This window comes from Nomascus leucogenys, chromosome 8, assembly GCF_006542625.1.
Source record: "Nomascus leucogenys isolate Asia chromosome 8, Asia_NLE_v1, whole genome shotgun sequence".
Classification (NCBI taxonomy): Eukaryota; Metazoa; Chordata; class Mammalia; order Primates; family Hylobatidae; genus Nomascus; species Nomascus leucogenys.
The window spans coordinates 53461028-53488775 of NC_044388.1; the positions used below are offsets into that span (position 1 = coordinate 53461028).

General features: G+C 47.0%; 1 protein-coding gene across 1 annotated transcript in view; it reads right to left on the bottom strand.

Annotated features, from left to right (window-relative positions):
- Positions 1-803: 803 nt before the first annotated feature.
- LYRM4 (LYR motif containing 4) overlaps positions 804-27748 on the bottom strand; it is a 150690-nt gene continuing 123745 nt past the window's right edge. Inside the window, exon 3 of the mRNA XM_003272232.4 lies at positions 804-1874. Coding sequence (XP_003272280.1) covers positions 1806-1874 — 69 coding nt within the window. The 3' untranslated portion in view covers positions 804-1805. The remainder of the gene's footprint in view (positions 1875-27748) is intronic.

The window sequence follows — 27748 nt, forward strand, 5'->3', positions numbered from 1 at the left end:
TAAGGGCTTTGCATGTACTCTAACACTGCAGCTCCCAGGCAGGAACTGGTTAGAGGGTAAGAGATCTGGGACTTGCTAAGAGCTTCATTATTTTCAGATGCTCAGGACTGTATCCTGAAATTGGCAGGGCGTGGTGGTTCACGCCTGTAATACCAGCACTTTGGGGGGCCGAGGAGTTCAAGACCAGCCTGGCCAACATAGTGAAACCCCATCTCTACTAAAAATACAAAAAATTAGCTGGGCGTGGTGGCAGACCCCTGTAATGCCAGCTACTCGGGAGGCTGGGGCAGGAGAATGGCTTGAACCCAGAAGGCGGAGGTTGCAGTGAGCCAAGATCACACCACTGCACTCCAGCCTGGGCGACAGAGCGAGACGCCGTCTTAAAAAAAAAAAAAAAAAAAAAAAAAAGACTTTATCCTGAAATCAAAAGTTGTACTGCCAAATAGAATGGCTACATGTTGCATCTATTTGAATGCATTATTGCAGCAAATCTATGCTCTCTAAAAGCGACCAGAAGACATGAGTTCTCATGAGAGGGTGAGAAGAACATGGGCTCAGACTGCGTGTGCTCACTCCCATGACCGTCAGTTAACATGAGGGGGTGACAGTGCTGCAGCTACTCCAGGACCGGTGCTATTTATATGAGCCTGTTCCAAACCTTAACACACAGATGCCAAATCCACTGAGCACTGTATGCAAAGGGAAACAAGAAACCGCTCTGCCAGGTCTGGTCCCTCGTAAACTCCCCAGATGACAAGTGAGTTATTTGTTTTCTATGTTTGGAATGAATCTGTTTCCAAGAATAAATGCATACAAACAATATCTTTATTACCCGTAATATACTTAAAGAGCAGGGTTCCCCAACTAGTTAAACATTGAAAACACTGGGAGAGCTTCAGAAATAAAGAAAAATGACCGTGCCTCACTCCTCACTTACTGAGTCAGAATCTGCAGAGAGGGAAGTGCTGAGAGGTGTCTTTTTAAAAAGCTCTCCAACTCTCCAGGTGCTTCTGTCCACCAGCCAGATTTGGGCACCAGTGCTGCCCAGCATGTCCCAGGCTTCAGGGTATGGGAGTCGCCCTGGGCTTGGGTCAGGCTGGGGCTCTCTCATTCACCAGGTGTGGGGAGCGGCTTGCGCCTGCATTTCCAGCAAGCTCCCAGGTGGGGCTGAGGTTGCTGATCCGCAGTGCTCCATCTCTGGGTGTGCACCTACACACCCGTCACCTTTGTTGTACTGGGCTCAGGTATAAGTTGCAGGGTGCATCTTGTACCCCCGTAGCCCTGCCCTACTCCATGCTGCCCCCAGTCTCATGTGGTGCTTGAACTTGCCTTCACCAAGGCAGTTCTCGTCTCAGGGTTGAACCCTCCCCGAGGGCCCCCCAACAGTCCTCTCCAGGCCTTGTATCAGTAGGAAATGAAAATGCATTAATCGGGAGGGGTTTATCTGGGGTCAAAGACTCAGGGAGATCATTCTTTTTATTGTCAAGGACCAAGAAACAAAGTGTAGAAATGCCATACACAATGGTGATGAGTACAAGATAGGAATGGGGTGGAGGGAGACGCGGTAACACACAGCACTGTTCTCAACGAACTGCAGCTCTCCATTCTAACACTTGAACCAAGGAAAGACAGCAGTCCTTTTTCATTAAGCCTGCAACAGAATGCAAACGTGACTTGGTTTATCAGCTCCCAAAGGGCAGGCAGCACAAAAGGCTATTGTAAGCTGGTTCTGGGAGCCCCCATCTCAAACAGAGTGGATGCTGAAGGTGGTCCCTGGCCGCCGCTGGTGGCTGGTCCCCGGCTTGCTAGGTCCTGGGCATGTCTCGATTTTCAATGATCAGCTTGTCAGTTGAATACAGTTGGCCGATGTGGACCTGAAGGCAAAGAAAGGACACAGGTCAGGAACCATGGCCCTCTAGCCCCTGGGAAAGGTCAGAAAGAACATTTCCTAACATTTCTAATACAAATGTCGGCCATCCCAGGGCTGCTCCCTTCCGGCAAATGCACTGTGGGGCAAAGCCAGCCACTAGAGCACCATCCAACCCGCATTTCCCTCTCTCTGAGAAGTCACAGAGATCCATACACCCATTCCTTCTCTCTGAAACAGCACAGGAGGCTGCAGCCTGGGATTCTGAGGCTGTGCTGAGCTGGGCGACGCCTGCCTGCTGGTGGCAGAGCTGTCAGATGTGTGCCCAGCACCTCCTCTCCTGAGAGGGCTTCCTTCCCTTAGAACTGATTCTTGCATAGGGAAGGGGTTTTAGAACAGTGCAGAAATGGGTGCCGTCTATGCTGGGGTAGAAAAAGCATTGCATTCAGGGTAATGCAAACACCTATTCCGTGGCCCATCCCGGGTGGGGTTGAGGGCAGTTGTCTGAGTGCCTGAACCTCCTCTCCTGTCTTCTATCTTTCCTGCCCCCTTCTTTTTAAAGTGACCTTTTTATTAAGTGTCTTAATGCCCAATGTTTCCACTGTCCCAGGTGGATGCTGGAGCCATCATCTGGGGCTAGAGCAGGTCTTTCCTCTGAAACAAAGGGTCTTGCCACAATTTTTCTGTAAAAGCATTTCCTGAGTGATATATTTTTAAGAGCAAGTGGAACTGGTGAAGAAAGGGCTGATCATTAGCAAGTCTATCTGGATTTCAGACCAGTTGGTCACTATCTATGGGTAATTCGGGGCGAGTAACTGCTGTTTAAGCAAACGACGGTAAACTCCTAAAGGCCACAGCTACCACCCAGAGCAGCCAGGGGTCAACATCCTCATATGGTTTTCCTCCCCAATCTTAGTGCTCTATTTTGAAGTGAAGGCCCTGGACAGAAGGCGATCATGTCATTACTACAGCACGTGTTAAAGAGCGGTGCTCTGTCACCAAGGACAGCCGCGCAGTCCATCTGAAGTGTCCTGTTTTCCATGCCATTTGCTCGGTCTCCAGTCTGCCCTTGCACAGAGGCATCTTGAAGGTCCGTGGCATGGATAATAACTGCTAAGTGTTGCGGTGCAAGGGAAAGCGAAGGAAGAGGCGAGAGCAGCGCGTCATCTAAGAAGAAAGAGAAGTAGACAGTGGAGATTTGGGGGAGATCTTGCAGGTATTTTTAAATGCAAGTGAATGTCCTAATTAAAAACCAAAAGAGGTAGGTAGGAGTTATGGGAAGGCGGTGTAGAGAATGAGCGCTCCAGCACAACTCCTAACAAGTCACAGTGATGAGCTTTGCTACTGTGTCTTCAGTCGTCCCTTCCTCTCATTAATACAGAGAAGACTTTGGATGCAAGTGGATGGGGCGGGTCTGGGTGCTGCGTTTCTCGCAACCTGCAGGTAACGCTGATGCTGCTGGTCCATGGGCCACACTTTAGGTGGCAAGGTCGGAAGTCATCTTGAGGGCTGTGAGAACCCGCACTGGGTTTCTCAGGGGCTACGGTACAGTCATGATGAATGCAGCACAGGGACTTTTCTGGCCTTCCCTTCTGGACAACCTGAAATAGCTGCTGGGTGAGCTGAAGCCATCCATACCCTACTACAGAGAAGGGGAGGATTGGCATTGTCCTCCACCCTGAATAGTACCTGGTTTTGTTTTCATATATTAACCTCAACAGATAGATGAACCCACTATCAAATGATATTGAGAAAAGAAAGGCTAGAATACCAATGATCGTTAAAAGAAAGGGAACCATTACTTTTTGGATAATTAAAACTAGGCTAATACAAACAATTTTGTATGAGAGCTCGGATGGTTTAGTTACCTGGGAGCTTGCTCTGTATTTAATTGTTCTCAGGGGATTCACCAGGAACCTGTCCTTGAAGTGTCCACAATTGGACATTCACGAGTACTTGACAGAGTTTACCATCATCTTCTCAAGGCTTTAGTGGCAGGCAGGAGTTATGGGACGGCAGAAGAAGAAACCTGTTCAAAAATGCAATGGGCTGGCTTGGGAAGCTGTGAGTTCTCTGTCCCCGTGAGGAGCAGAAAGCAAGGATGCAGAAGGAAGGTATATGCTAGACCGGGGTTGAACCAGATGGATTCCTTCCAACTCTCAGCTTCTGTGATTACAGGCACTGTCCACGGCTCCAGGATCCATCTGGGACGCCTCTAATGACAGCCGCATGGTCTCTGAATGACCCAGTGTTGATCCACGTGTTCTACTTCTGGCGCTCTGGAAGGAAAGGTGGCACCCTGGGAAGGCCCTGGGATGGAGGAACAGGACAGCTGGGCTGCAGCTTGGGTGGCTCTGCCACTTGCCAGGTGAGACTCTGCACTTCCTCTGGTCTCAGTTCCTTGCCTGTGGGATGAGGTCTGGAAACTTCTAGGTGATCTTTATGGTCCTTTGCAGCTCCAGCAGTCTTTGGGCCCTCAACAAAGCTGGCCGGTGTCAAGAGAAAGATGTGTGAGGTCCCCAACCAGTACAGCACCTACGTGGCATGGGAGTCCCTAGGGTGCTGGTGGGAACCTGGCCAAGGGACAGTCGTGGCAGACATGGAGGGGAGAAATGTGTTGTGGTAGCAGGAGGGGTGACTGGCTTCCTGCCCCCTCCTGAAGGGAGGGCGCTCTTCTGTCCACCCGGTCACTGCCTGCAGCCTGGGCGGCATGCTCGCGAAGCCTGTCCTCTTCTTTGCAGCCACCTAGACCATCTGTGTGGTCTCTGTGTGTGGTCCCTATGAGGTCACGTGCTCCAGTTCATGTCTGTTTTCCCTTCTCCAGCCCCGAGAGCCCCTCAAAGGCAGGACTGGTGAACACTGCTTTCTGTGTCCCTGGGCCTCGCACAGTCCTGGTAGACAACTCTGCTCAGCAGATCTGTGATGAGTGAGCGAGAGAAGGAATCTGAGCCCAATGCACTGAGAGCAAATGGCTCTGCCGCGAAGACGGACAGGCAGGCAGGGCTCTTTCCTACAAGTGAAAGGCATATACAGCACACAGTGCGCAGGTGTTTAAAGACCCAGAAAACCTGAAGGAGCCCTGGAAGAGCAGCTCCAGCCCTGAGCCATTCTGCAGACAAGCAGTGAGCACCTCTTGTTCCAGGCACCTTGTGTGGGTGAGACTTTCAGATGTGATTAATGCCTGCAGAAATCTGAGTCCAGGAAGGGAAAACAGACAAGAATTGAGATAAATGACCTAGCATCTGGAATGTGCTAGCACAGAGGAGGGCACACAGAACTAGAGGGATCTAGAAGATGTGACTCAGCCTGAGGGAGTCAGTGAAGACTTCTCAGAGGAGACAGCCTCAAGGGAGGGGGAGATCAGAAGCCCAGAGGCTGGAGCTGGGGCAGGGGTGAGAAGCCCATGACACGACTGGACGTGGAGCCTGTCAGAGACAGAAAAGGGATGAGTGTGGATACAGGAGGGTGAGGGTGAGGATGGGGGTGGAGAAGGCAGAGAAGAGAGAATAAAAGAGAAGTGGGGTAGGTCCAGAACACAGATGCCATGCTCCACTTGGAGGGAATGGAAAGCTGTTAAAATGTTAAAAATGGAGTACCAACCCACCCAGATCTGTGGTTAAAAAGATCACCTTGTCTTCGGGTCAAGGCAAAGAAGAGGTAGAGAGTTGTGGCGAGGGGACCCAGTTAAGGGACCAGTAAGAGTACAGGTGAGGCTGGGTGCGGTGGCTCATGCCTGTAATCCCAGCACTTTGGGAGGTCAAGGCGGGTGGATCACGAGATCACAAGTCTGAGACCAGCCTGACCAACACGGTGAAACCCCGTCTCTACTAAAAATATATAGGGCATGGTGGCACGCGCCCATAATCCCAGCTACTCAGGAGGCTGAGGCAGAAGAATGGTTTGAACCCGGGAGGCGGAGCTTGCAGTGAGCTGATATCACGCCACTGCACTCCAGCCTGGGTGACAGAGCGAGACTCCGCCCCCCCCCCCCCAAAAAAAAAGAGTGCAGGTGAGAGGTGATTCCAGCTTGGAAGGAGGAGTGGCAGAAGTTATAGAGGGGCAGCCAGAGGAATACGTGGGTGCTGCACTGAAGGGCGACCCACCCTTGCAAGTTCAAGACTGCTGCATGTGGATGCTGTAAGAATCACTGCCCTCAGTTTTTGGTGAAGAATGAAGGCCCAGAAAAATCAATCCATATAGACATAAAGACATGAACCCCAGATCTTCTGATCTCTGTCCAGTGCTTTCTCCAAAATGCTGCTCCTCTACCAGGTCCCAACCATTTCTTCTTTTCTTTTCTCTCTCTCTTTTTTTTTAGAGACAGGTTCTCACTATGTTGCCCAGGCTGGTCTTGAACTCCTAGGCTTAAGTGATCCTCCTGCCTCAGCCTCCCGAGTAGCTGGGATTACAGGCATGTGCTGCCATGCCTGGCTAATCAGTGATTTCTTCATAACGCAAACTACACATCACTGTAACTATGAGCCTACATTATGAAAATCTGAGATAACCACATGAGATAACTGTGGCCTGCCCAGCATCCATCTCTACTTTTTCCTTACGGGGTCAGTGCACATCTAGAAGTTTACACTCTCCAGACTCCTGTGCAGCTAGAGGTGGCCAATGAGGTGTCAGCTGTCATCATGGCTGGAGCATCTAGGACAGTTCTTTAAAGTGGGCTGCCTCAGAATGGGGGCACTCAGCTGCCTGCCTGTGCCCCCCGTTTGTCTCCGTTCTGCCTGGAATATGAACTTGATAGTTGGAACACCAGCGGATATCTAGCACTGTAAGGTAAGTGTGATACGGGAGCTACACGCTAAGGCTGGGGGGCAGAAAGGTGGGGCCTCAGTGCTTGATGACCAGGGAGCCACCGTGCCAGCTCTTCTTGCTACATACAGCTAAAGCAATCCTTACTGACCTGAATGCACAATGAGAATTTTAATGGGCGATCACAGGACTAATGAAACGAAAGCTGGTGCAGAGAAGGGGGTGATCTGTGCCCTGTGGCAAGTGGAAACAATGTCCCTATCACCTGGGGAGGTGTAATCAACAGGTACCTACTGTAGCTGTTTCCAAAGTTTAAAAAAGCTACACAGGAAATTATAAAGATTCTGTTCTTTCTCTCTTTAAATCAGGGGTGTCCAATCTTTTTGCTTCCCTGGGCCACACTGGAAGAAGAAGAATTGTCTTGGGCCACACATAAAATACGCTAACACTAACGAAAGCTGATGAGCTAAAGAAAAAAAAATTGCAAAAAAAATCTCATGTTTTAAGTTTACGAATTTGTGTTGGGCCGCATTCAAAGCCATCCTGGGCTGCACGTGGCCCGCAGGCTGTGGGTTGGACAAGCTTGCTCTAAATATTTAGTTGCATTTGGATATGTGGCTATTAATAGTTTGGTATTTTTGTCTAGTCTGTTAAATCACGTAGAGATTTAAAACGTGGTGTATATATACACAATATTTAAATGTGGGATCATAACATAACTTGCTTTTTAACTTAACTTTATATTATAATCCTTATGTCATTAACTGTTCTTTTAAGGAATATTTTCAGTAACTGTATAATACTCCATTGTAAAGATATATCATAATCTATTTAATCACTCCCATATGATGAACATTTAGACTGTTTCCACTTAATGCTAGGATTATCATTCTTATATATAACCTTTTATTAAATCTGTTTTTTTCCTTATAAAAGGTTTCTAGAAGTAGAATTATTGGATAAACAGAAGTGAATATTTTGATGGTTACTGATGGATCTTGCAAAACTACTTTCCAGAAGGTCTGTTTGTCCGGCTGACGCTCCCTCTGGTGGCCCCTTTGAGGCTTTGGCGGCACACTTCTCATGCCGCAGAACAAACACGCTTCTCCCCACGTAGCTCCCTGTGTGAGCTCTGAGTGCTAAAGGCCGTATTCTCTATGCGGCGGCTAGACAAGAACACAGGATTCTCCTGTTGTGTGGCCCTCTGCTGTGTTCCTTACCAAAGCCCCCATTACAGCAGTTACCATCATGTTTATTTCACAAAGTCCACCAATGTAGAGGATGACACTTCTGGGGTTGGGGTGCCCTCCTGTAAGGCATGTAGCTGTGAGGTGGGATCGGCCCCATGGAAAAGACCCCAAAGGAAACCCACAGAATGAAGAACTGGGGGGCAATCTGAAGAGCCAAGTTTCAGGAAACTTGAAATCAAAACTAACCAAATTTATAGTCTGCTTTGACAGAAGTTTGAATTAAATTAAAAAAAAAAACCCATTCCAGTATGACAATTTTATGGCCGTTGAGGGGGGGTAAAAAACTAACGGCATCAGGTCTTACAATGTGAATGCTATTAAGAGGATATAGAGATGCATGTCTGTCTGAATATATATGCTGCATATATTGGGGCCACCCACATGGTCCCTATACTGAAATGGTAAGTGGGCCTGCCTCAGTTCCCCTACATGAGCATTGGTGACTGAGGGGAGGAGGGAGAAGGGATCATGTTACTTGACTTAGGTGCCTTCAAAGCACAGTTTAGGACAGTGCCAGACACCTAGAAAGTGCTCAGAAAGTACCTGACAACTAAAAATATCAGTCCCATACTCCATGGTTCTAAGGGTCTGTGCCCGCTGACTCTAAAATCCAGATAGATGAGTGATTACAGAGTACTCTGATGGTGAGCCACAAGTGGAAACACAGAACTGATGAAGACAAGTGAACAAAAACAGCGGTAGGACCATTTACTGCAAAAAGAATGTTCACTGACCGTTAAGTGAAATCAAATGATTTAAATTTGGCCCAGCAGAGGGTTTAAGGCTAGAATCCGGGGCTATATGGGATTTTCAGAGCCATTACAGAAGAAGGGGAAATATTCAGTTCACACAGGGAGGAAATATTAAAAAGTTATCTCAATGAGGGGTAAGGAGTTGAGGCAATAAATGTTTGTGTAACAGTTCTATTGCATTTATTTGGGCTGTAAAATGTGTCAGCACACAACAGGAGGCTGGCCGGGATTGATGCTGTGGTGCTAACGGCAGAGAACGATGCTCCAAGCTGCAGGTGAGAGGGTCTGGTCAACGGAAGTAAGGTAGTGCAATTAACACCTTCAAGTTGCAGTCCCTCCAGAATCCCAAATTGACTTATACAGCCACATCAGACTATTACTGTGCATAAATTGGTCATTAAAGCTGATCACACTTTTATTCTATTAAGTTTAGGGAGTTGGCATTAGAGTCCATTGGGAAAGTACACAGATTACTCAACTGCCAGTAGCCGGGGATGACTAGATGGCCCAGAAACACTTAAGAGCTCTGAGACTCATTAGACAACCCGCAGGGGAGGAAGGAGCAGGATGTAAGAAATACAATTGGGTACAATGTTTCAGGTCTTCACCGCTTACTCTTCTGAAGCAATGCACAGCCATCCCCACAAAACATCTCTATCTGATGGAGGTCCCAGAAGCTGGGCGCAGTTGCCAGCGGAGTAGGGGGGGAAGGGGGAACGGACGCAGCCCTGGGCTGGGATCCTACTCCTGCCTCTGCCACTTCCTGCCTATTTCGCAAAGTTGCTATGGGAATCAAACAAAATACTAGATATGAAGAAAATCTACCATTTTCCCCAGTTCCTTCCCAGGGCCCCAATATATGAAATATCTTCACGCTACTGGTAAGATTAAATAAGCACAGTGCTAGGCACCTGGCGAGGGCCTGCTAAGCGTTACTTACATGCACAGATTTGTGCAAGGCCTGTCTCTGTCGAGATGCATAGCATGGGCAGGGCGCGGTGGCTCACGCCTGTAATCCCAGCACTTTAGGAGGCTGAGGCGGGTGGATCACGAGGTCAAGAGATTGAGACCATCCTGGCTAACATGGTGAAACGCCGTCTCTACTAAAAATACAAAAATTAGCTGGGTGTGATGGTGTGCGCCTGCAATCCCAGCTACTTGGGAGGCTGAGGCAGGAGAACCACTTGAACCCGGGAGGCAGAGGTTACAGTGAGCTGAGATAGTGCCATCGCACTTCAGCCTGGCGACAGAGCGAGACTCTGTCTCAAAAAAAAAAAAAAAAAAAATCGTTCTCCTGGGGATTTGAGACTTAGCTTAAAGGGGCTGTGGTAGCCAGAATATTTCTTGGAAGTCTCGTATTGATCTTCATGTAAATGGTGTACTCTGCTCTATAGCATATTTGTGCTTATTTTCGTATAAAAATGTTTTCCCTGCCAGATGTGGTAGGGAAACCCACCTTGGTGCACACCTGTAGTCCCAGCTACTCAGGAATCTAAGGTGGGAAGATTGCTTGAGCCCAGGAGTTCGAGGCTGTGGTGCTCTATGATCTCACCCGTGAATAAATACTGCACTCTAGTCTCAGCAACATAGCACGACCCAGTCTCTTAACAGTTTTTTTTTTCCTCTAAGTTGACAAGTAACCCTGACCCTCCAAGAAGATGCACTGTTTTTACCCTGTTGCCTTTGAGTACCTTCGGATACATCCAGTTTCAGAAGCATATTTTTAAGATACTGCACTTTCCTAAGACAGCTACACTTTCATGGGGGCTTTGGAAGGCCAAAAAATCCCCTTAAGCCACCAAAACTATATATATATATATATATATATATATATATATATATATTTTTTTTTTTTTTTTTTTTTTTGAGACAGAGTCTCACTCTGTCATCCAGGCTGCAGTGCTGTGATGTGATCTCAGCTCGCTGCAACCTCCACCTCCTGTGTTCAAGTGATTCTCATGCCTCAGCTTCTTGAGTAGCTGGGACTGCAGGCATGTGCCACCACACCTGGCTAATTTTTGTATTTTTAGTAGAGATAGGCTTTCACCATGTTGGCCAGGTTGGTCTCAAACTCCTGACTTCAGGTAATCCGCCTGACTTGGCCTCCTAAAGTGCTAGGATTACAGGCATGAGCCATCATGCCTGGCCAATACATTTTTGATAGTAGGATTTCAGCATATGGTCTCAGATGGCACATGCTAAACTGCCTGCTCCTGTCACCTGCACTGAGGAAGGTAAGCATGACATCTGTGCCCCTCCTCTGGCTTATGACAAGGCTGGACATCCTTTCACACTGCCTGCAATTCATGCAGCAATTGTCTCTGGTGAGATCCCAGCATGCAGAGGCACTGCCACAGCCTTGTCACAGTCAAGTCACCAGCGATAAAAGCTTACTTGTCAAATAGACCATTTTTATCATGCTTTTTATATTTCCCAATTTTTCAAAAAAAGCACACTGAAATAGGGACACATGAGTTTATGTCTATATTTTTTCAGTCTCTTCTGTATAGCAGCAAGAAGTATTGTGAAACCCAAACTTACGAATATCGACCACATGGTGTTCCTCTAAAAATAGCCCTCAGTCCACACAACCTTTTTTCTTTTTAGAATCCAGCAGGCTTGTTTTTCAAAATGTTTACATATAATAGGGTAACACTGCTACTTTTAATTCTGCCACCATTTTATGCAACAGAAGAGTGCCTGAAGGGATCATCCGAACTGGATTACTGAAACTTCAATCTCCAACGAAGTGTGGTAGCTGAGAAAGAAGGCCATTTCAAAGAAGCCAGGGGTGCATCTTTTTGCCTTCCCTCTCCCAGTACACACTCCATCTCCATCCTTCCTGTAAGCTTTGAATGTTAGATATGGGATATTCTTAATGTGGAGGGAGGCGGTGGGGAGTTGGCCTCCTATTTCCTCTATGTTGTTGCTGGCAGAGTGATGAGCAAGTTCATATCCCTTCCCACTATCCCGTGTCACAGTTAATAATTAATATGTTTCATCTTTGCTTGTTGAGACAAGAGAGAAACAAGGTGCAAGAGCGTGCACTCTTCATCAGCATGACCACACGTCCAGTACACATCCACTGTCCCTGGATGACTATAGATAGAGCCCTTGTTCATTCTCGAGTGTCTGCCTCAATCATGAACACACGGTTTCCCTCACTCTTATCCACTTTTGTCAGCATGCTGCACTGGCTTGTTGTCTTTCTGAATGTCTACGTTCAGTTACAAAAGGCCGGTTGTGGTGTCTCACACCTGTGATCCCACCACTTTGGGAGGCTGAGGCGCGTGGGTCACTTGTGGCCAGGAGTTCGACACCAGCCTGAACAACGTGACAAGACCGTCTCTACTAAAAATACAAAAAAATTTAGCTGGACGTGATGGCCCATGCCTGTAATCCCAGCTACTTGGAAGCTGAGGCAGAAGAAACGCTTGAACATGGGAGGCAGAGATTGCAGTGAGCCGAGATTGCACCATTGCACTATAGCCTGGGCGGCAGAATGAGACTCTGTCTCCAAAAAAACAAAACAACAAAAAAAACGAAAAACAAAAAACAAAGGCAAGGCCCACCATGTGATGGTCTCTTTCTATGGCATCTGTGACATTCCACATCATCATAAGAAAGGGAATGAAACTATAGCTGGAGTGCAGTGGCATGATCTCGGCTCACTGAAACCTCTGCCTCCTGGGTTGAAGCGATTCTTCTGCCTCAGCCTCCTGAGTAGCTGGGACTACAGGTGCATACCACCACGTCTGGCTTTTTTTGTATTTTTATAGAGATGGGGTTTCACCTTATTGGCCAGGCTGGTCTCGATCTCCTGACCTCAGGATCCACCCACCTTGGCCTCCCAAAGTGCTGGGATTATAGGCATGAGCCACCATGCCCGGCTGGGAATGAAAGTGTTTTAATGGATCTCAAAGAGCCCAAAGTCGTGGGCAGCTAACAGTGGTTCCCATCTCACAAGCTTTCTGTTCCCTCTGCAGGAGTGAGTCCTCTTTGAATGGGCACACATGTTAAGGCAGAGGTTCCTATTGAGGTCTGTGCACGGGAGCCACGGGGTCTGCTTTGTAGTGTGCCCTGAGTTTGTTCCTTCTGGTGGGTTTATGGTCTCTCTGACTTCAGGAATGAAGCCACAGACCTTCACAGTGAGTGTTACAGCTCTTAAAGGTGGTGTGGACCCAAAAAGTGAGCAGCAGCAAGATTTATTGTGGAGAGCGAAAGAACAAAGCCTCCACAGCATAGAAGGGGACCCCAGTGGGTTGCTGCTGCTGGCTGGGGGTGGCCAGCTTTTATTCCCTTATTAGTCTCTGCCCATGTCCTGCTGATTGGTCCATTTTACAAGGTGCTGATTGGTCCATTTTGCAAACCTCCAGCTAGCCACAGAGCGCTGATTGGTGCATTTTTACAGAGCACTGATTGGTGCGTTTTACAAACCTCTAGCTAGCTAAGAGCACCGATTGGTGCGTTTTTACAGAGCACTGATTGGTGCATTTTACAATCCTCTTGTAAGACAGAAAAGTTCTCCAAGTCCCCACTCGACCCAGGAAGTCCAGCTGGCTTCGCCTCTCAGTAGGACCTAGGTGGCCCAGCCCTACCTGTGGAATTTCTCATCAGGGAGGTAGTTGGGGGGCGGGGGCACACGTCACTGCTTCCTTGCTTCTGACAAGCGTCCCTGAATGAGGAGCAGTGCTCATCTAAGGGGATTCAGGCTTAGCACTTATTTTTTGAGTATTACCTGGCTTTCCTTCCCTCCACCCCTGCCCTGCAATGGAGTGCATACTTTTGCAAAAAAACAAGCAAAAAACCAGGGTATCTATTTTCCTACCAGGTGTACTTTGGGTACATAGGGCCATGGACTACAAAACCAGGGGACAGAAGTGTCTTTGCACCCTACGGTGTTCCTATAGGATGCTATCGCCTGCTATACTGCTAGCTGAAGGCAGGGAATATCTTCCTGTCTTCTATACATACACCTGTACTTTAGAGGAGCTGGGTTTTATGCGTGATTTGTATCTGCTGGTCTAGACCACTGCTCAGGGTGGGGAAGACAGTTATAAAACAGGAGACAGCTACCTCCCTGACCCCGATGGTCAGTGCAGAGAAGGCCACATGGGAAGAGTGGATGCAAACAGTGCCGGCCACTAGCCAGGAGTCCCCTGGAGCTGGCAATGCAGCATTGCACAACAGAGGATCCCGGAGACAAAAGCATCCAAACAACACACCATGTTACATGTCAGCACCGCTGCAACTGTCACCAGGCCCTTCTGGGAACTGGGCAGAACTCAGGGCCCAAACATCACGTCAGAGGAAAACCTGGCATTTCCCTGGGATGGCGACAACAGAGCCCAGGCAAACCGCCAGAGGTAATGTCCCATCAGAGGTCACACTCCTGCATTTGGGGAGAGACCAAAGCTCAGCTGCATGTCTGTCCCTGAACTCTGCTTCATGCCACCAAAACCACAGTGGCAAGGCCAGAATCCTGGCCCCTCTACAATTAGCTACAAGGTGACGCAAATGCTGAGGCTGATCCTTCCTGGGATGTGTGCTGGGGAATGAGCAAGTTCTTGATGGTGTGTTTGCCACCTGCTCTGGGGTATATATATCTTTGACAAACTTTCTGGGGCAATCAGGCTGCCTGTTGCTATTTTACTCCTCCAGGGACACCTTTTTTCAAAGTCAACTTGAACCAGTTCTGGTTTTAATATTTGCTTTAATCTAATATAATTGAGCAGGCAAGCTCAGCAGAAACCTGCGGGAAAAAGGCACATCCTGAGTCTGCTCGCCCACCCCCAGACGACTTGTTTGCAGAGACTTAAAGATGGACTGCCTCTCTGGTTTTGCCTGTCACCTTCATCTGGTGATGACTGACAGCATCCTGCTTGGCTGGACGGTACAGAGAATAATCACCCACACTAATCTGATTCTAGAAGTTCCTGACTTTGTGGGCTTCCAGATGGAGGGTGGCATTGAGATGTCACCACTCCGAGAAGTTTCACAATTTCCAGAGCAACGAACACAGCAGAACCAGAGTCAAGGGTGCCGCACCAGAAATACGACACTCAGAACTGGACAGGGCTTCCAGAGTAGAAACCAGAAGTCATACTTGTTTTTTTCCTTTAAATTCAGGCTTGTAAAATGTGCTGATTACTGGCCTCTTTAAATAAGTGGTCCAGGGGAGTTTGATGCTTTTTGGCATCAAATCGTCAGGAATGAACAACATCCCTTGATGAGACGCAATGAGTGCCCCTTCCCCGTTGGGCTCCCTCCTCTCGCCGACCCAGTGCTTTCCAGAAGTTTCTCTTGGACAGTCCCACATCCACCTGTTCCTGAAAGCATGCCATGGCTGGAGGCAGCTGTCCTACCTCTGCCCTCGTGGGCCAACATCTGGCTCATGCAAGAAATGGTGGTGAATACCAACAGAGACAAACAAGGCAGACATCCCCGTCTGCATGGTTTCCCAGCACGCACGCTCCTTCACGCTCAGCATTCCAGGCATCCTTCCACATCAGCACGCACAGACCCAACTCTCTCTTCCCAATGGCTGCATTGTGTTCCTCTGCTCACCTCCCACAGGAGCTGCTACCCGACATCCACGGATTGAAAACACATGACCAGCAACACCCTCTCAATCGCCCAGGGCTTGGGAGCCTTCCAGGAATGATGTCACAGGCTAACGATATTGAGGTCATATGTATACCAACACACCCAACTACCTGGGCTCCCTTCTGTCTCCCCCCACCCAGAAGTCAGGCTGAAGGGAGCCCCAAAATGGTGAGAGGGAAAAACATCGCCTTGAGCCACAGGGCCTGGGCTGGAGCGGTGGGCCCGGTGCTCTGAGAATACTTGACCCGCGCCCAGCACACACGTCCTCATCCCAACCCCAGCCTTGGGAAGGCAGCAGCTCTGTTCCCAGAAGCCCTCAGGAAGAGCTGGTCATGGAGAGTGGAGGTGAGAGAGAGAACAGAGGGTGGGACATGGGGAGTCAGCAGTGGTGGGGCAGGGGGCAGTGAGCAGGGAACAGGCAGCACCCTGGTTAACATGACTCACCCCCGAGGATGCTGCTCCTAAGCTCTTCTGCAGGACCCCCACATTGCAGGATCTAGGAGATGTCTGAGTATACATATAAGCACTTCTGGGGGAAGGGGACCCTTGGCCAGGGTATAGGACAAAACTGACGTTCAGCCAGCATGTTCTGGCCTTGTGGTCAGAAGTTGAACAACTTCCAGCCGTTCCCACAGCCCCTACTTAATAAACCGCCCTCCTCCCTTTTCCCTCTCCTGGGGTGCCCTGGCTCCCGTCCGGCCTGGTGGGCCTGCTGCTCTAGTGTGACCAGATTCCATTCTGAGGGGCCCATGCCGACGGCCCATGGCAGTTCAGTATTTTGAGTGTCACCTGTAGCGTGAGGACCTCAGAGTAAGACTTTGGGCTGTCCCTGAAAAGGAAGCCATGGTCTGTGGTGACAGGCCACGATCAAGCCACTCACAGTGCAGTTTCTCTCTAGCATTCTGCAGGGGAGATGCACACACAGCTGCACAGAACAGCCACGTGCTGCAAGAGGTGAAGATGACGTGAATGGGAGCCTCAGACGACACTGGGGTCTGGGAGGTGGGGAGCTGGGCCTCCTGTTTCTGGTGCCAGTCCAACTGTGGTGGCTCTCTGGTAGTCCTCTGCTCTCCCAGGGCCATGGAGAGGGTGGGCACATGCTCTCTCTCAGCAAGCTCCCTCCCGGGCCCCTGGGGCTGTCTTAGGGCATGGGGAATTGGCTGGCGGCTCCACAGCCCGTGTGGTCCCTGAGGCCCAGTTGACTGGACACCCCTCCCAGTTAAACACCTAGAGGGAAAAGAACCCACTTGCAGGGCTCCACACACCGGCCCAGAGGCCTCGGCCTCCGCACCAGAACGTGTCCCCTTTTCTCCTGCTGCTGCCCCCGCTGCTCTGTCTCAGGTGAGCTTCCCACCTCGGCCTCACAAAGTGCTGGGATTACAGGCATGAACCACTGCGTCCAGCCTTATTTTCTAGTTTTAAGAAAATTAAGAGAAAAGGTTTCTTTCCTAGCAGACACAGGGCTTTAATGAGTTCTTGTGTCCTTTGCTTCTTTGTTCTTTCTCCTCTTTTCCATTTCCCCCTTTTGCCTATGCCCCCGACTGGCCTAAAGTGTGACTTCAGAAAATAGTCGTCCCTCATGGGTGGATCTGCAAGCGACAATCACCTCTATTCAGGGAGATGGGATTCGACTTCAATCACCATGATTGCAAGCAGGTAGCCATTTAACAAAGGATCAACAGCGGGCAGCAGACTTCATCCTGACAGGGGCTGGCCCTCCAACCAGCAAGTGTCCCTCTGACCCACTTCCCTGCCTGGCTCCCTCGGCCGGCAGGGCTCAGACTGCAGTGGGTGTCAGATTTACCAGAGGGCTCTCTGCCACCCCAGAGATTATGAGTTAGTAGATCTGGGACAAGGCGGCAGACCACGCTTTGGAAAACTGCTCCAGGTATTCACAACTGTGCCCTGTCACCATCCAGCACCAGCCACACTGGGCTGTCAATATACTTTGTGTGGTTTTGGCGTTTGTCTCCGACATGAGACTGTGAGCTCCCTGAAGTCGTGATGAGCCCATTTCATGTCCCCAGCACCTAGCAGTGCAGAGCTTCCCTCATCTCCTAGTGAAACTATTCCCAAGAGTCTGGGAAGCCGGTCACCTTCATACGAGACCTGTGGGCATCTTCCTGGCCTTGCTGATGTGGCTGGTGCAGCCATGGTAAGGAGAAGGGGCCTGTGCCCCACCTTGCTGCACCTGCATGGCTGCTGAAGTCATCCCTCTAGAGACACATGCTCATCACATCAAACCATGGCCCAGAAACCTCCAGTGGTTTCTAGGATGGCTCACTCCTATGGAATCCTCATTCCCTGGCTGGATGCCAGGCCCTCCCCAAGCTCTCCTCCCTCTTCCAATCAACTAGTCCTGGCCTATCACTTGCTTTGGTTGCCTCGACATGGAACCTTTGGTCTAGGCAGCCGGGATGGAGCCCATGGCCCAGGCTGTGAGCAAACACCCTCATGCACCTGACAGCTCCTCGAGCACAGTGACCCTGGCCTGTTCCTAGCCTCGCATGGCGCCTCAGCCACTCTGCTGAAAGAAGGAATGAATTCCAAGAGAAGGAGGCACTTGTGTAAGGTCTCAGGGCAAGCCGTGGCAGAATAGCAACAAGAATCCCAGAGTGGTCACCACACATGGAGTTGCCACAAGCCTGCAGCTGAGCCTGGCGGAGGAAGGCACCCCTCCCAGGAGCATTCTTCATGCTGTTTAGGGACAAGATGTTCTAATGTACTCATATGAACTAGGAAACTGAGATATCTGAGGGACTCAGCTCTTTTTAGGCAAAGCAAACCTTAAAGGCTTTGATGATAAGCTCAGTGAGAAAAGCTCTGGGTTTTCATTCTGACCCCTGAATCCCACAAACTCAGCCTGCAATAAGTGGCTTTCCTTTGGACTCATTTCTGATGTGCATTTTGGTTCAAATAAGGTGGCTGATCCACTCCTCTCAGCATCAAGACAAAGGGACACTGACGCTGGGTCTAACCCTGAGGATACTGCCCATTGGTGGGACAAGACCTTCCTTCTGGGCAGTTTGCGAAGACATCGCCTTTCACCATTCACATGGTTTATTTCTGAATTAGAGTAATATGTTCCTGTCACTTACCTTTGGGACCCTGTTATAGAAAGCTGCAGAGTTTACCACCAAGTTGAGCCCTTTAGATAAGAAGATTAGTTCCTTTATTTTTTGATAGAAGTATCCTAAGCTCTTCTGATGCAAAACAATGACTCTTCTGGAGCTGTGCAAACGCAAGGCTTCCTCTCCCTTGGAAGACAGTGATGAAAGCCCTTCACATCCTTGGAACTTTGCTAGTGACCCGGCCAGAGCCAGGCCACCAGCACCAACTGAGTATAATGCTCGGGGGGAATGGAAACAAACCCTTCAAGACCCCGGGGAGATCGGCAGTGTAGCTGCTAGAAATGCTCAGGTATTTGAAGAATGCAGACAGCAGGCAGATAACAGCCAAGAGAAATGCATGAAAAAGCAATGGAAGTACAGTGCAAGAATGATTCTGTACAGCAACTACAGCCAAGGGAATGAAAACATACGCCTAAGAAACGTGTACGAAGATGGTCACAGCAACACAATTCACAAAAGCCAAGAAGTGAAAACAGCCCAAATACATATTAACTGATGAACAAATAAATAAAATGTGGTATATTCATACAATGGAATATTATTTAGCCACAAAAAGGAATGAAGTTCAGATACATGCTACAAGGATGAACCTTGAAAATATTATGCTAAGTGATAAAAGTCAAACACAAAAGGCCACATATTGTTATGATTCAATTTATATGAAATATCCAGAATAGGCCAATACATAGAGACAGAGGGCAGGTTAGTGGCTGGGGATGGGTGGGCAAGTGGGAAGCAATGTGGAGTGAGTGCAAATGAGTATGGGGTTTCTTTCTGGGGTGCTGAAAATGTTTTAAATTTGATTGTAGTGATGCTGGCACAACTCTGAGTACACTAAAAACCAGTGAATAATATACTTTATTTATTTATTTATTTATTTGAGACAGAATCTCACTCTGTCACCCAGGCTGGAGTGCAGTGGCATGATCTTGGCTCACTGCAACCTCTGCCTCCCGGGTTCAAGCAATTCTCCTGTCTCAACATCCCAAGTAGCTGGGTCCACAGGCACCCGCCACCACACCTGGCTAATTTTTGTATTTTTAGTAGAGATGGGGTTTCACCATGTTGGCCAGGCTGGTCTCAAACTTCTGACCTTAAGTGAGCTGCCCACGTTAGCCTCCCAAAGTGCTGGGATTACAGGAATGTGCCACCGCGCCTGGCCTCTTTTTGCATTTTTTGTTGAGACAGGGTTTCATCATGTTACCCAGGATGGTCTTGTAACTCCTGGGCTCAAGTGATCCACCTGCTTCGGCCTCCCAATGTGCTGCGATTACAGGCATAAGCCACCATGCCCGGCTGAATAATATACTTTAAATGGGTGAATTTTAAGGTATGTGAATCTCAATAAAGATGTTAAAAATTTTAGGTTAAAAAGTCATTAAAGATTTTGCAATTATAGCCCCAATACTGTCTAGACTTGTGCTATTCTATTGGACATGTGGCTATTTAGCACTCGAAATATGGCTGGTCCAAACAGAGATGTTCTATAAGTGTAAAATACAGACTGGGTTTCAAAGACTTAGTAAGAAAAAAAGCAAAATACGTTAATTTTTTTTTGTATTGCTTAAATGACAACATTTTAAATATCCTGGGTTAAAGAAATTATGTTATTAGAATTAATTTTGCCTGTTCTTTTTTGCTTTTTAAAATGTGGCAACTAGACAATTACATGTATAGTTTGCATTTATAGCTTACGTTATTTTTCTTATGGACAGTGTGATCTGTATCATCCTTTTTTCCTTTTTATTTTTAGTGGGTTTTTAAAAACCTGTGATAAAAACATTGTTACATTACAATTTACTATTTTTAACCCTTGCTTTTAATTTTGAAATAAATATACATTCACAGGAAGTTGCAAAAAATAGTAGAGAGAGGGTCCCTGTACCCTTCACCCTATTTCCTCCAATGGAGACATCCTGCCGAATTATAGGATAGTATGAAACCCGGAAACTGACATTTACACCATCCTTTACAATTTTTTTGGTGGTAGACAAATCAGCACCTGGATGAGGAAGAGTCTGGGCAGGCAATGGGAGAGGGTGTCTTACAGTTGTTGATTTCTCTGTAAAGCAAATTTGGTTCTGCTTGGAATAATAAAAATTAAGTGAAAATCCAAATTTAGGTTTCTTACTGTCTGCAGAGAAATATTTTATAGAAGCTGCCAATAGTGAAGAGGATTGCAGTGATGACATTTATATCCTGGAAGCAGAGCACCCATCACTGCTCACACCCTGCTCCCAGCTGTACGTAGGGGTGATATGGAGTTGCAAAATAAGAATGCCCTGTGGCCTCGTAGATAAAAATCACGTCCCTAGCTCACCCCTCACTCGGGAGTAAATGGAACTATTGGGCTTCATAGTGGCAGAGTACATCTCTTTGAAGAAAGTCAAAGTGACAACACTGCCTGGCTGACAGGTGGCAGATAAAAAGGAGCCACCTTTAACTTTTTCCTCCTCAGGGAAGGAAATCATATCTGGAGATTTCAGTGCTCCTTGAGAGGAAGTGACAGTCACAAATATGTGTATTTGGAAAAGATGCCTCCCTCCTCTTTTCCCTCCTCATGACCATTTTGTGAACACGTCTCTTGAACTCTCTTACTGTTCTTTTGGTTTCCTCTTTGTCCACACTTCCGATGTTCTCACACGACTCTGGATATGAACTACTACATGGGGTATGACCAAGCTCATCAATCTTGCTTTTATTTACATTTTTTTGTTTGTGTGAGGCCCCATGTCACCTGCATGACCAGGTGACGCCGCCAGCACCTGCAGGGAGCAGATGCTACCAGGAGAGACGGGCCTGGGGCTTCTCTTGGGCAGCCAGTGCTTGGGCCTATGCCCTTCAAAGGCTTGACTTTGCCTCTCCAGAGCTTCTGATGTGCTCCTTACATATGCGCTTGCTCAAAAAACTGCTCAATCCCCCCAAAGGACTTTTCTCCACGTGTGCACCGTCCCCGAGGGCTTAGAGGCTGCGAGCAGCCACAACCCTGCCTGCACCCCAGCCATGCTTCCAGGCCATCAAGGGCCACTGCACTTGAATGGTGTGATCCTAGGACTGCGTCTACTTGCTCCCGCACTCAGCTGGGGATATGGGAAATAGTGGCACTGGGCTCGCGGGCTGCCCTGAGACAACTCAGGTTTCTCCAAAGGATTACCCTGTGTGTTAGCTTCCTAATGCTGCAGTCAAAAATTACCCCCAAACAGGTGGCTTAGAACAACACAAATTTATTCTCTTACAGTTATAGAGGCCAGAAGTCAAAAATCAGTTTCACTGGGTGAAAGTCAAGGTGTTGTCAGGGCTGGCTTCTTCCCGACGCTCTGGGGAAAATCTGTCCCCTTGTCTTTTCCAGCTTGTATGGCCTCCTGCATTGCTTAGTGTGGCGTGCCTGCCTCATCCTTGAAGCAGTCGCTCCCATCTCTGCTTCTGTCACTTTCTCTCCCTCTGCAGTCAAACCTCCCTCTGCCTTCCTCTTAGAAGAAGAGTAGGGCCAATGATTACTGATTACAGTAGGGCCAATGTGGATACGTTGATCTCCATCTTAAGATCCTCATTTGATCATACCTGTGAAGTCCCTTTTGCCATAAAATGTACCATTCACAGGTCTTGGGGATTAGGGTGTGGATGCCTTTGGGGGCCATAATTCAGCCTACCAGATCTTACTTTATGGCTTTGTTGAAAACAATTATTTTTAAAAATGTAATGTATCTTACTGTGGAAAATGTGAAAATGTAGGACCTAGGACCATCCTTACTCCACCAGCCACACTGAAGGGAGGCAGAAGTGAGAACGCAAAGCAGCCCAACAGGCCAAGTCAGAGAGATTCGTGCCGAGGTGAAGCAGGGGTGTGGACGGGTGGGAAGGCAGCTGTGCCGTGGAAGTCTTCATTCAAAGTTGGTAAGTACTTGCAATATGCTTTTCTTACAGATTATGTTCTAAATATGGATTAGGTTCCCAGCTCTGACCACAAAAATTAAATCTGAAATCTTTTTATTAAGAGGTATTAGAGAGAGGAATTCTGGAACCGTGGAGCCCTGAATAGACTATGCTTCCCCTGTTCCCGACCCAGCGCTGGGGGAGATGCCGGTGTGAGTGAGGTCTTGGGCCTGGGAGTGGGCTGCAGGGGGAGTTCATGAGAGCTTTCCTCCTGGTGGACCATGCAGGGCCTGGAGGCCAACGCTGGGTTCTGGGATTAGTGGGGCTGGAGGAGACGTGTGGGCCCTGGGAATCTGGCTGACACTGGCCTCCCAAGTGAGCTTTATCTGCCAAGCAGGGGCTAGAGAGCAAGGCTGTTGCTCCCTGCTCCTCAGGCTGGCATTGCACAGGGGACCTGGGAACAGGGAGACTGGCAGCTGCCGCTGCTGCCCCACTGGTCCTCCGGAGTAGGGAGCCATTCACTTTTATCACCTACAGAACTGCAGCCACATGGGGCGCTGTAACGAGCAGACCTCGGCCCCAGTGAGATGACAAAGAAAAATAACAATAGGCCTAAGGGCATCCAGGAGCCAGACAGAAAAAAACCTGAAACCAATGGCTGCTTCTAAAACTGCTGAGGAGAGGAAGACAAGTGGTACCCAGCAAGAGCGCTCAGAGCCTCGGAAAAACAGCGAGTAAGCAAGAAACTTACTGATGAAATTTATGTCTAGGGAAACAGGTCTTGGTGGGAAAAACTGGTATCCTCTTACACATAATAGTAAAAAATATATGCTTCCAATTATAAGCATTGGGCTACAGAAGACAGTTATTAAGGGCACAGAAAAGTAGAATGGAATTTCCAAACTGACAAAAGAGAGATAAACAGGGAATGAATAGTTACTAGATAAAGCCATTAAAAATAAGGAAGAGAAAAGAGAGAACCAACTAAAATACATAATAACATAAGACAGAATAAAATCAACTCCATCAGCCATGATATGAAATGTGAATGGACTAACGGGGATAGGTAACAAAACAAGATGAAAACCCCTTAAACAAAAGTGGTAAAGGAAGACTGAAAATCAAGGGATGAGTTAAGATATACCGGGTACATTTGTGGGGGAAAATTCTAGTTTATATTAATATTTGACAAGGCAGAATTGAGTCTAAAACCTTCAAACTAAATAATGAGCAACATTTACAGAAAGGATGCAGCAGTCATAAAGCTGTATGCACTAAATAAGACTGTAGCGAAGTATATAAACCTAAATTATTAGAAATAAAAGGAGAAACTGACAAAGGCAAAATAATGGTGGGGAACTTTGATATTCCTCTTTCAAAGCTGGATAGAAACAGTACATTTAAAAAGGTAATCACAGAGAATTTGAATAATACAATGGACAAACTAAATACACACACATGTATCTCAGAGAATACATTTAAAAAATTTGTGTCTGGCTGGGTGCAATGGCTCACGCCTGTAATCCCAGCAGTTTGGGAGGTAAAGGCAGGAGGATCACTTGAGGCCAGGAGTTTGAGACCAACTTGGCCAACACAGCAGCACCTCATCTCTTAAAAGAGAAAAAAGAAAATTGTGCCTGCAAAAAAGCTCCCTCCAAAAACAACAAAGAAAACGTTGTCTGTAAGCCATTCACAAAAATTCATCAAGGACTAGGCCAAAAGAAAGTCTGAAAAGGTTCAAACCAATAGATACTTTAATCTCTTCTATGGTAATTGGTCTATTCAAGCTTTCTATTCCTCAGGTTAATTCATTTTTTTATTAGATTTTCAAATTAGCTGCCACAGAGCTGTCCATAAGCTTTTTGCTGCACCATATCCTCACTATGCAATCATTAAGAATGACATTATAGAAGAATATTTAAAGACTGGGAAAATATGTTTTGTGAAAAGCAGCAGCAGGATACAACTCATAATTGAGAGGCAATCATTGTATGCCTTGGCTTCATTATTTTATCCCTGACTTACGCCTTTATCTTTAAGCAGTCGTGGGTCCCCAGTTGACAGATCAAGACATATCACCAGATCCTAAATTTTAACTTGGTTTAACCCAAAGCAAGTTTTCATGATCGTACCCAATTCCTCGTTGCTTTCAGGACATGCCCACAGAAAGGAAAAAGGGCATTTTTGCATCTCATCTCTTAACCTCCCTGCCTCTCAGGGATTAAGTTTGAGGATCACTTGCTTAATACATAAGCAATACATGTTTAGGAAAGTGACATTTATTGGGCATGTGCTAAGCTTACATGCTTTACTTAGTTTCTCACGGTTTTTACCCTTGTCCTATGCAATACATAATATTCATATTTCCTTAGGAATGAGTATATGGAACCAGAGAAACTGAGTAACCTGTGTACATCTGCACAATTGGTAAATGGATTATGGAGCTGAGATACTCCTTTCCAGGTCTTCTGACTTCAAAATCTAGCACTTAAAAAACAAAAACAAAAACAAAAACTACAACACATCTCCTCTGAAAGAATGTCTTCTATGCTTTCTAATTAACATTTTAAAGGAAAATCCCATGCTTTCAAAGAGAAGAGTATCCAGCCTGTGCTACAAAAGGCTGAGTGGAAGTGGGAGGTTTGATTTCCAAGTTTAATTTGTAGTTCTGCTCCAGGAGCACATCTCAGCTACAGTTGTTTTCAAAAATGTGAGTTCAGGATATTAACGAGTAATGCCGAGCGAAGAAAATCACAAGCCAACCATCTCTTGGATCACATAAGTGGAACTTATCTTTGTGAAGCTCAATGGGGCGCCGCAAACCACTTGCCCAGTTTCTTTGAGTTTATTCAGATTTAGCCAGAAAAGGAAGCTGGCTGAAGCAAAAGAGAACTAGAACTCCCATCTCCATTTAACCTATTTGCAACTCTGCCAAGGCTGCAGAGCCAGCAGCAGCTGTGGCCTATCAGTGCTCATGGGAAGTGAGTCTTGCAAGGAAATGACATTTCCTTCCCAGGGTAGGGAAGCACGCACTGCTGAGATTCTATGGGTATGACGGCAGCACCAGCCACTGCAGGACAAAGATGACCACAGGAGGTTCGCCCTCCTCCCCGGGGAATCAGGAGTGGTTACTTTGTCTCTTTTTGTTGTTGTTGTTGTGTTGGGCAGGGTGTGTGCGTGTGTGCTGGGCAACCTGAGGGCCGCTTGTCCCCGTGCTGCCATCTCACGGGTGAGGCTGTGGGCGGCACTGTTTTACACATCTATATGGTAGCTAGCAACAGAGGGCCTTTCCTCTCACATAAAAACAAGATCAAGATGATCGATCGTTTTCTTCTTAGGTTTTCCTAAATTTTATTTTCTAAAAAAGGAGAGAATATTTTTTGTGACTGTAGGCAGCAGATTCCTGACAGCGTCTGCTGTCTGACAGGAGTGCAAGGGAGATGGTTATCCTTTAGAATACAGAAGCAAACTTGCGCGGGCTTAAATATAGCACGCCACCACCACCTGTGAGGAAGGCTCGAAGGACACGATCCTGACCCGTCCAGCCTCTGTCAATGATTCCAAACCTTGCGTGTACACTGGCATCCCTCGGAGGGCTTTAGAATATTCTGATGCTTGGGTCACACTTAAGATATTATTAATTACTTGGTCTGGGGTGTTTTTATACATCAGAATTATAAAAAACTGTGGTAAAGTTCACATAACATAAAATCATTTAAACCACTTCAAAGTGCGTAATTCAGTGGTATTAAGTACCTTCACAATTGTACAATCATCAACACTATTTAGTTTTGGAAATTTTCATCACCCCCAAAGGAAACCCCATACTCATTAAGCAGCCACTCCCCGTTTTCTTATTTTCCCAGCCTCTGGCAACCACTAATCTATGTTCTGTTTCTGTCGGTTTCCGTAGACATTTCATACAGATGAAATCATATAATCGTGGCTTTTGTGTCAGGCTTCTTTCATTTACTGCAGTGTTTTCCAGGTTCATCCAGGTTGTAAACACGCAAGAGTACTTCGCGACTTAGAAGGATGAATAATATCCACTGGGTGGATATACCACATTTTGTTGACCCTTTCCTCAGCTGAAGGACATTTGGGTTGTTTCCATCTTTTGGCTACTGAAAATAGTGCTGCTGTGAACATACGAATACAAGACTGTGTTTGAACCTGTTTCATTTCTTTTGGAGCGAAACTGCTGGGTCATATGGTAATTCTATGTTTAACTTATAGAGGAAGTGACAAGCTGCTTTCCACACATGTCAGGATTTTACAGGCTTCCCAGGTGAGTGTAATGTCTGGCCAAGGCTAAGAACCTAGTTGGTTAAGATAGAGCTTTCAGTTTTTACATAAGATAAGCAAGAAAACAAAGATAAAATCAGCAAAATCTAGACAAAAGAACTGACTTCTTCAGCAAAGAAGTTATAAGGAAAAAGAAGAGCAAGGAAGAAAAAAAGATACACATGGGGCCTATAGATTTCTTTTAAAGACAGATTACAGACAGATCACCCAGTTTGAAAATTGATGGTATTTGTGAGACATTAAAATTTAAACACTTATTTGATGCTATTAAGGAATTAGTATTATTTTGTTAGTTATGATAGTGGTATCATAGCTATGTTTTAAAAAGAATCATCTTTTCAGATATGTACCAAAACAGTTTAATATGAAACGAATTCACATTTTCTCAAAACAATACGGGAGAGCACGGGTAGGTGTAAGGATGAAAAATACCATCTACTGATATTACAGAGTATCTAACTCTTAAAGATGGGTGATGGATACACAGGATTCACTTGACAATTCTACATACTTTTGTATATGTTCACATTTTTCCATAATAACAGGTTAAAAAGCAAAAAGTCTTAGTCATTGCAAACTAACAAATTGGGGAAAATGTCATCAAATGTCTTTTTCTTTTTTCTTTTTTTTTTTGAGATGGAGTCTCGCTCTGTCGCCCAGGCTGGAGTGCAGTGGCTCGATCTTGGCTCACTGCAAGCTCCGCCTCCCAGGTTCACGCCATTCTCCTGCCTCAGCCTCTCCGAGTAGCTGGGACTACAGGCGCCCGCCACCACGCCTGGCTAATTTTTTTTGTATTTTTAGTAGAGACGGGATTTCACCGTGGTCTCGATCTCCTGACCTCGTGATCCGCCCGCCTCGGCCTCCCAAAGTGCTGGGATTACAAGCGTGAGCCACCGCGCCCGGCCCATCAAATGTCTAAGAGCTCTCATCCCTATTCCTTCTCCTTCCTCTCCCTTGGTAACGGCGCTCCTAGGACTGTGAAGACTGCGGATCACTCCAGGTGTGAGTTTCATGGGAATGGAACTGGCTCCCTAGGTGGCGTTCACTTCCTCTGGATGCCTCAGGCCTGTCCCCTCCAAAGACAAGAACTTTAAGTTTTCCTGCTAAATACACTCAAAAAAGCTTTCTAACTCTAGACTTTCAAACAAACACAATACTTGTGTGTGTGTGTGTTAAATATACAAAACACATTTACCGTTT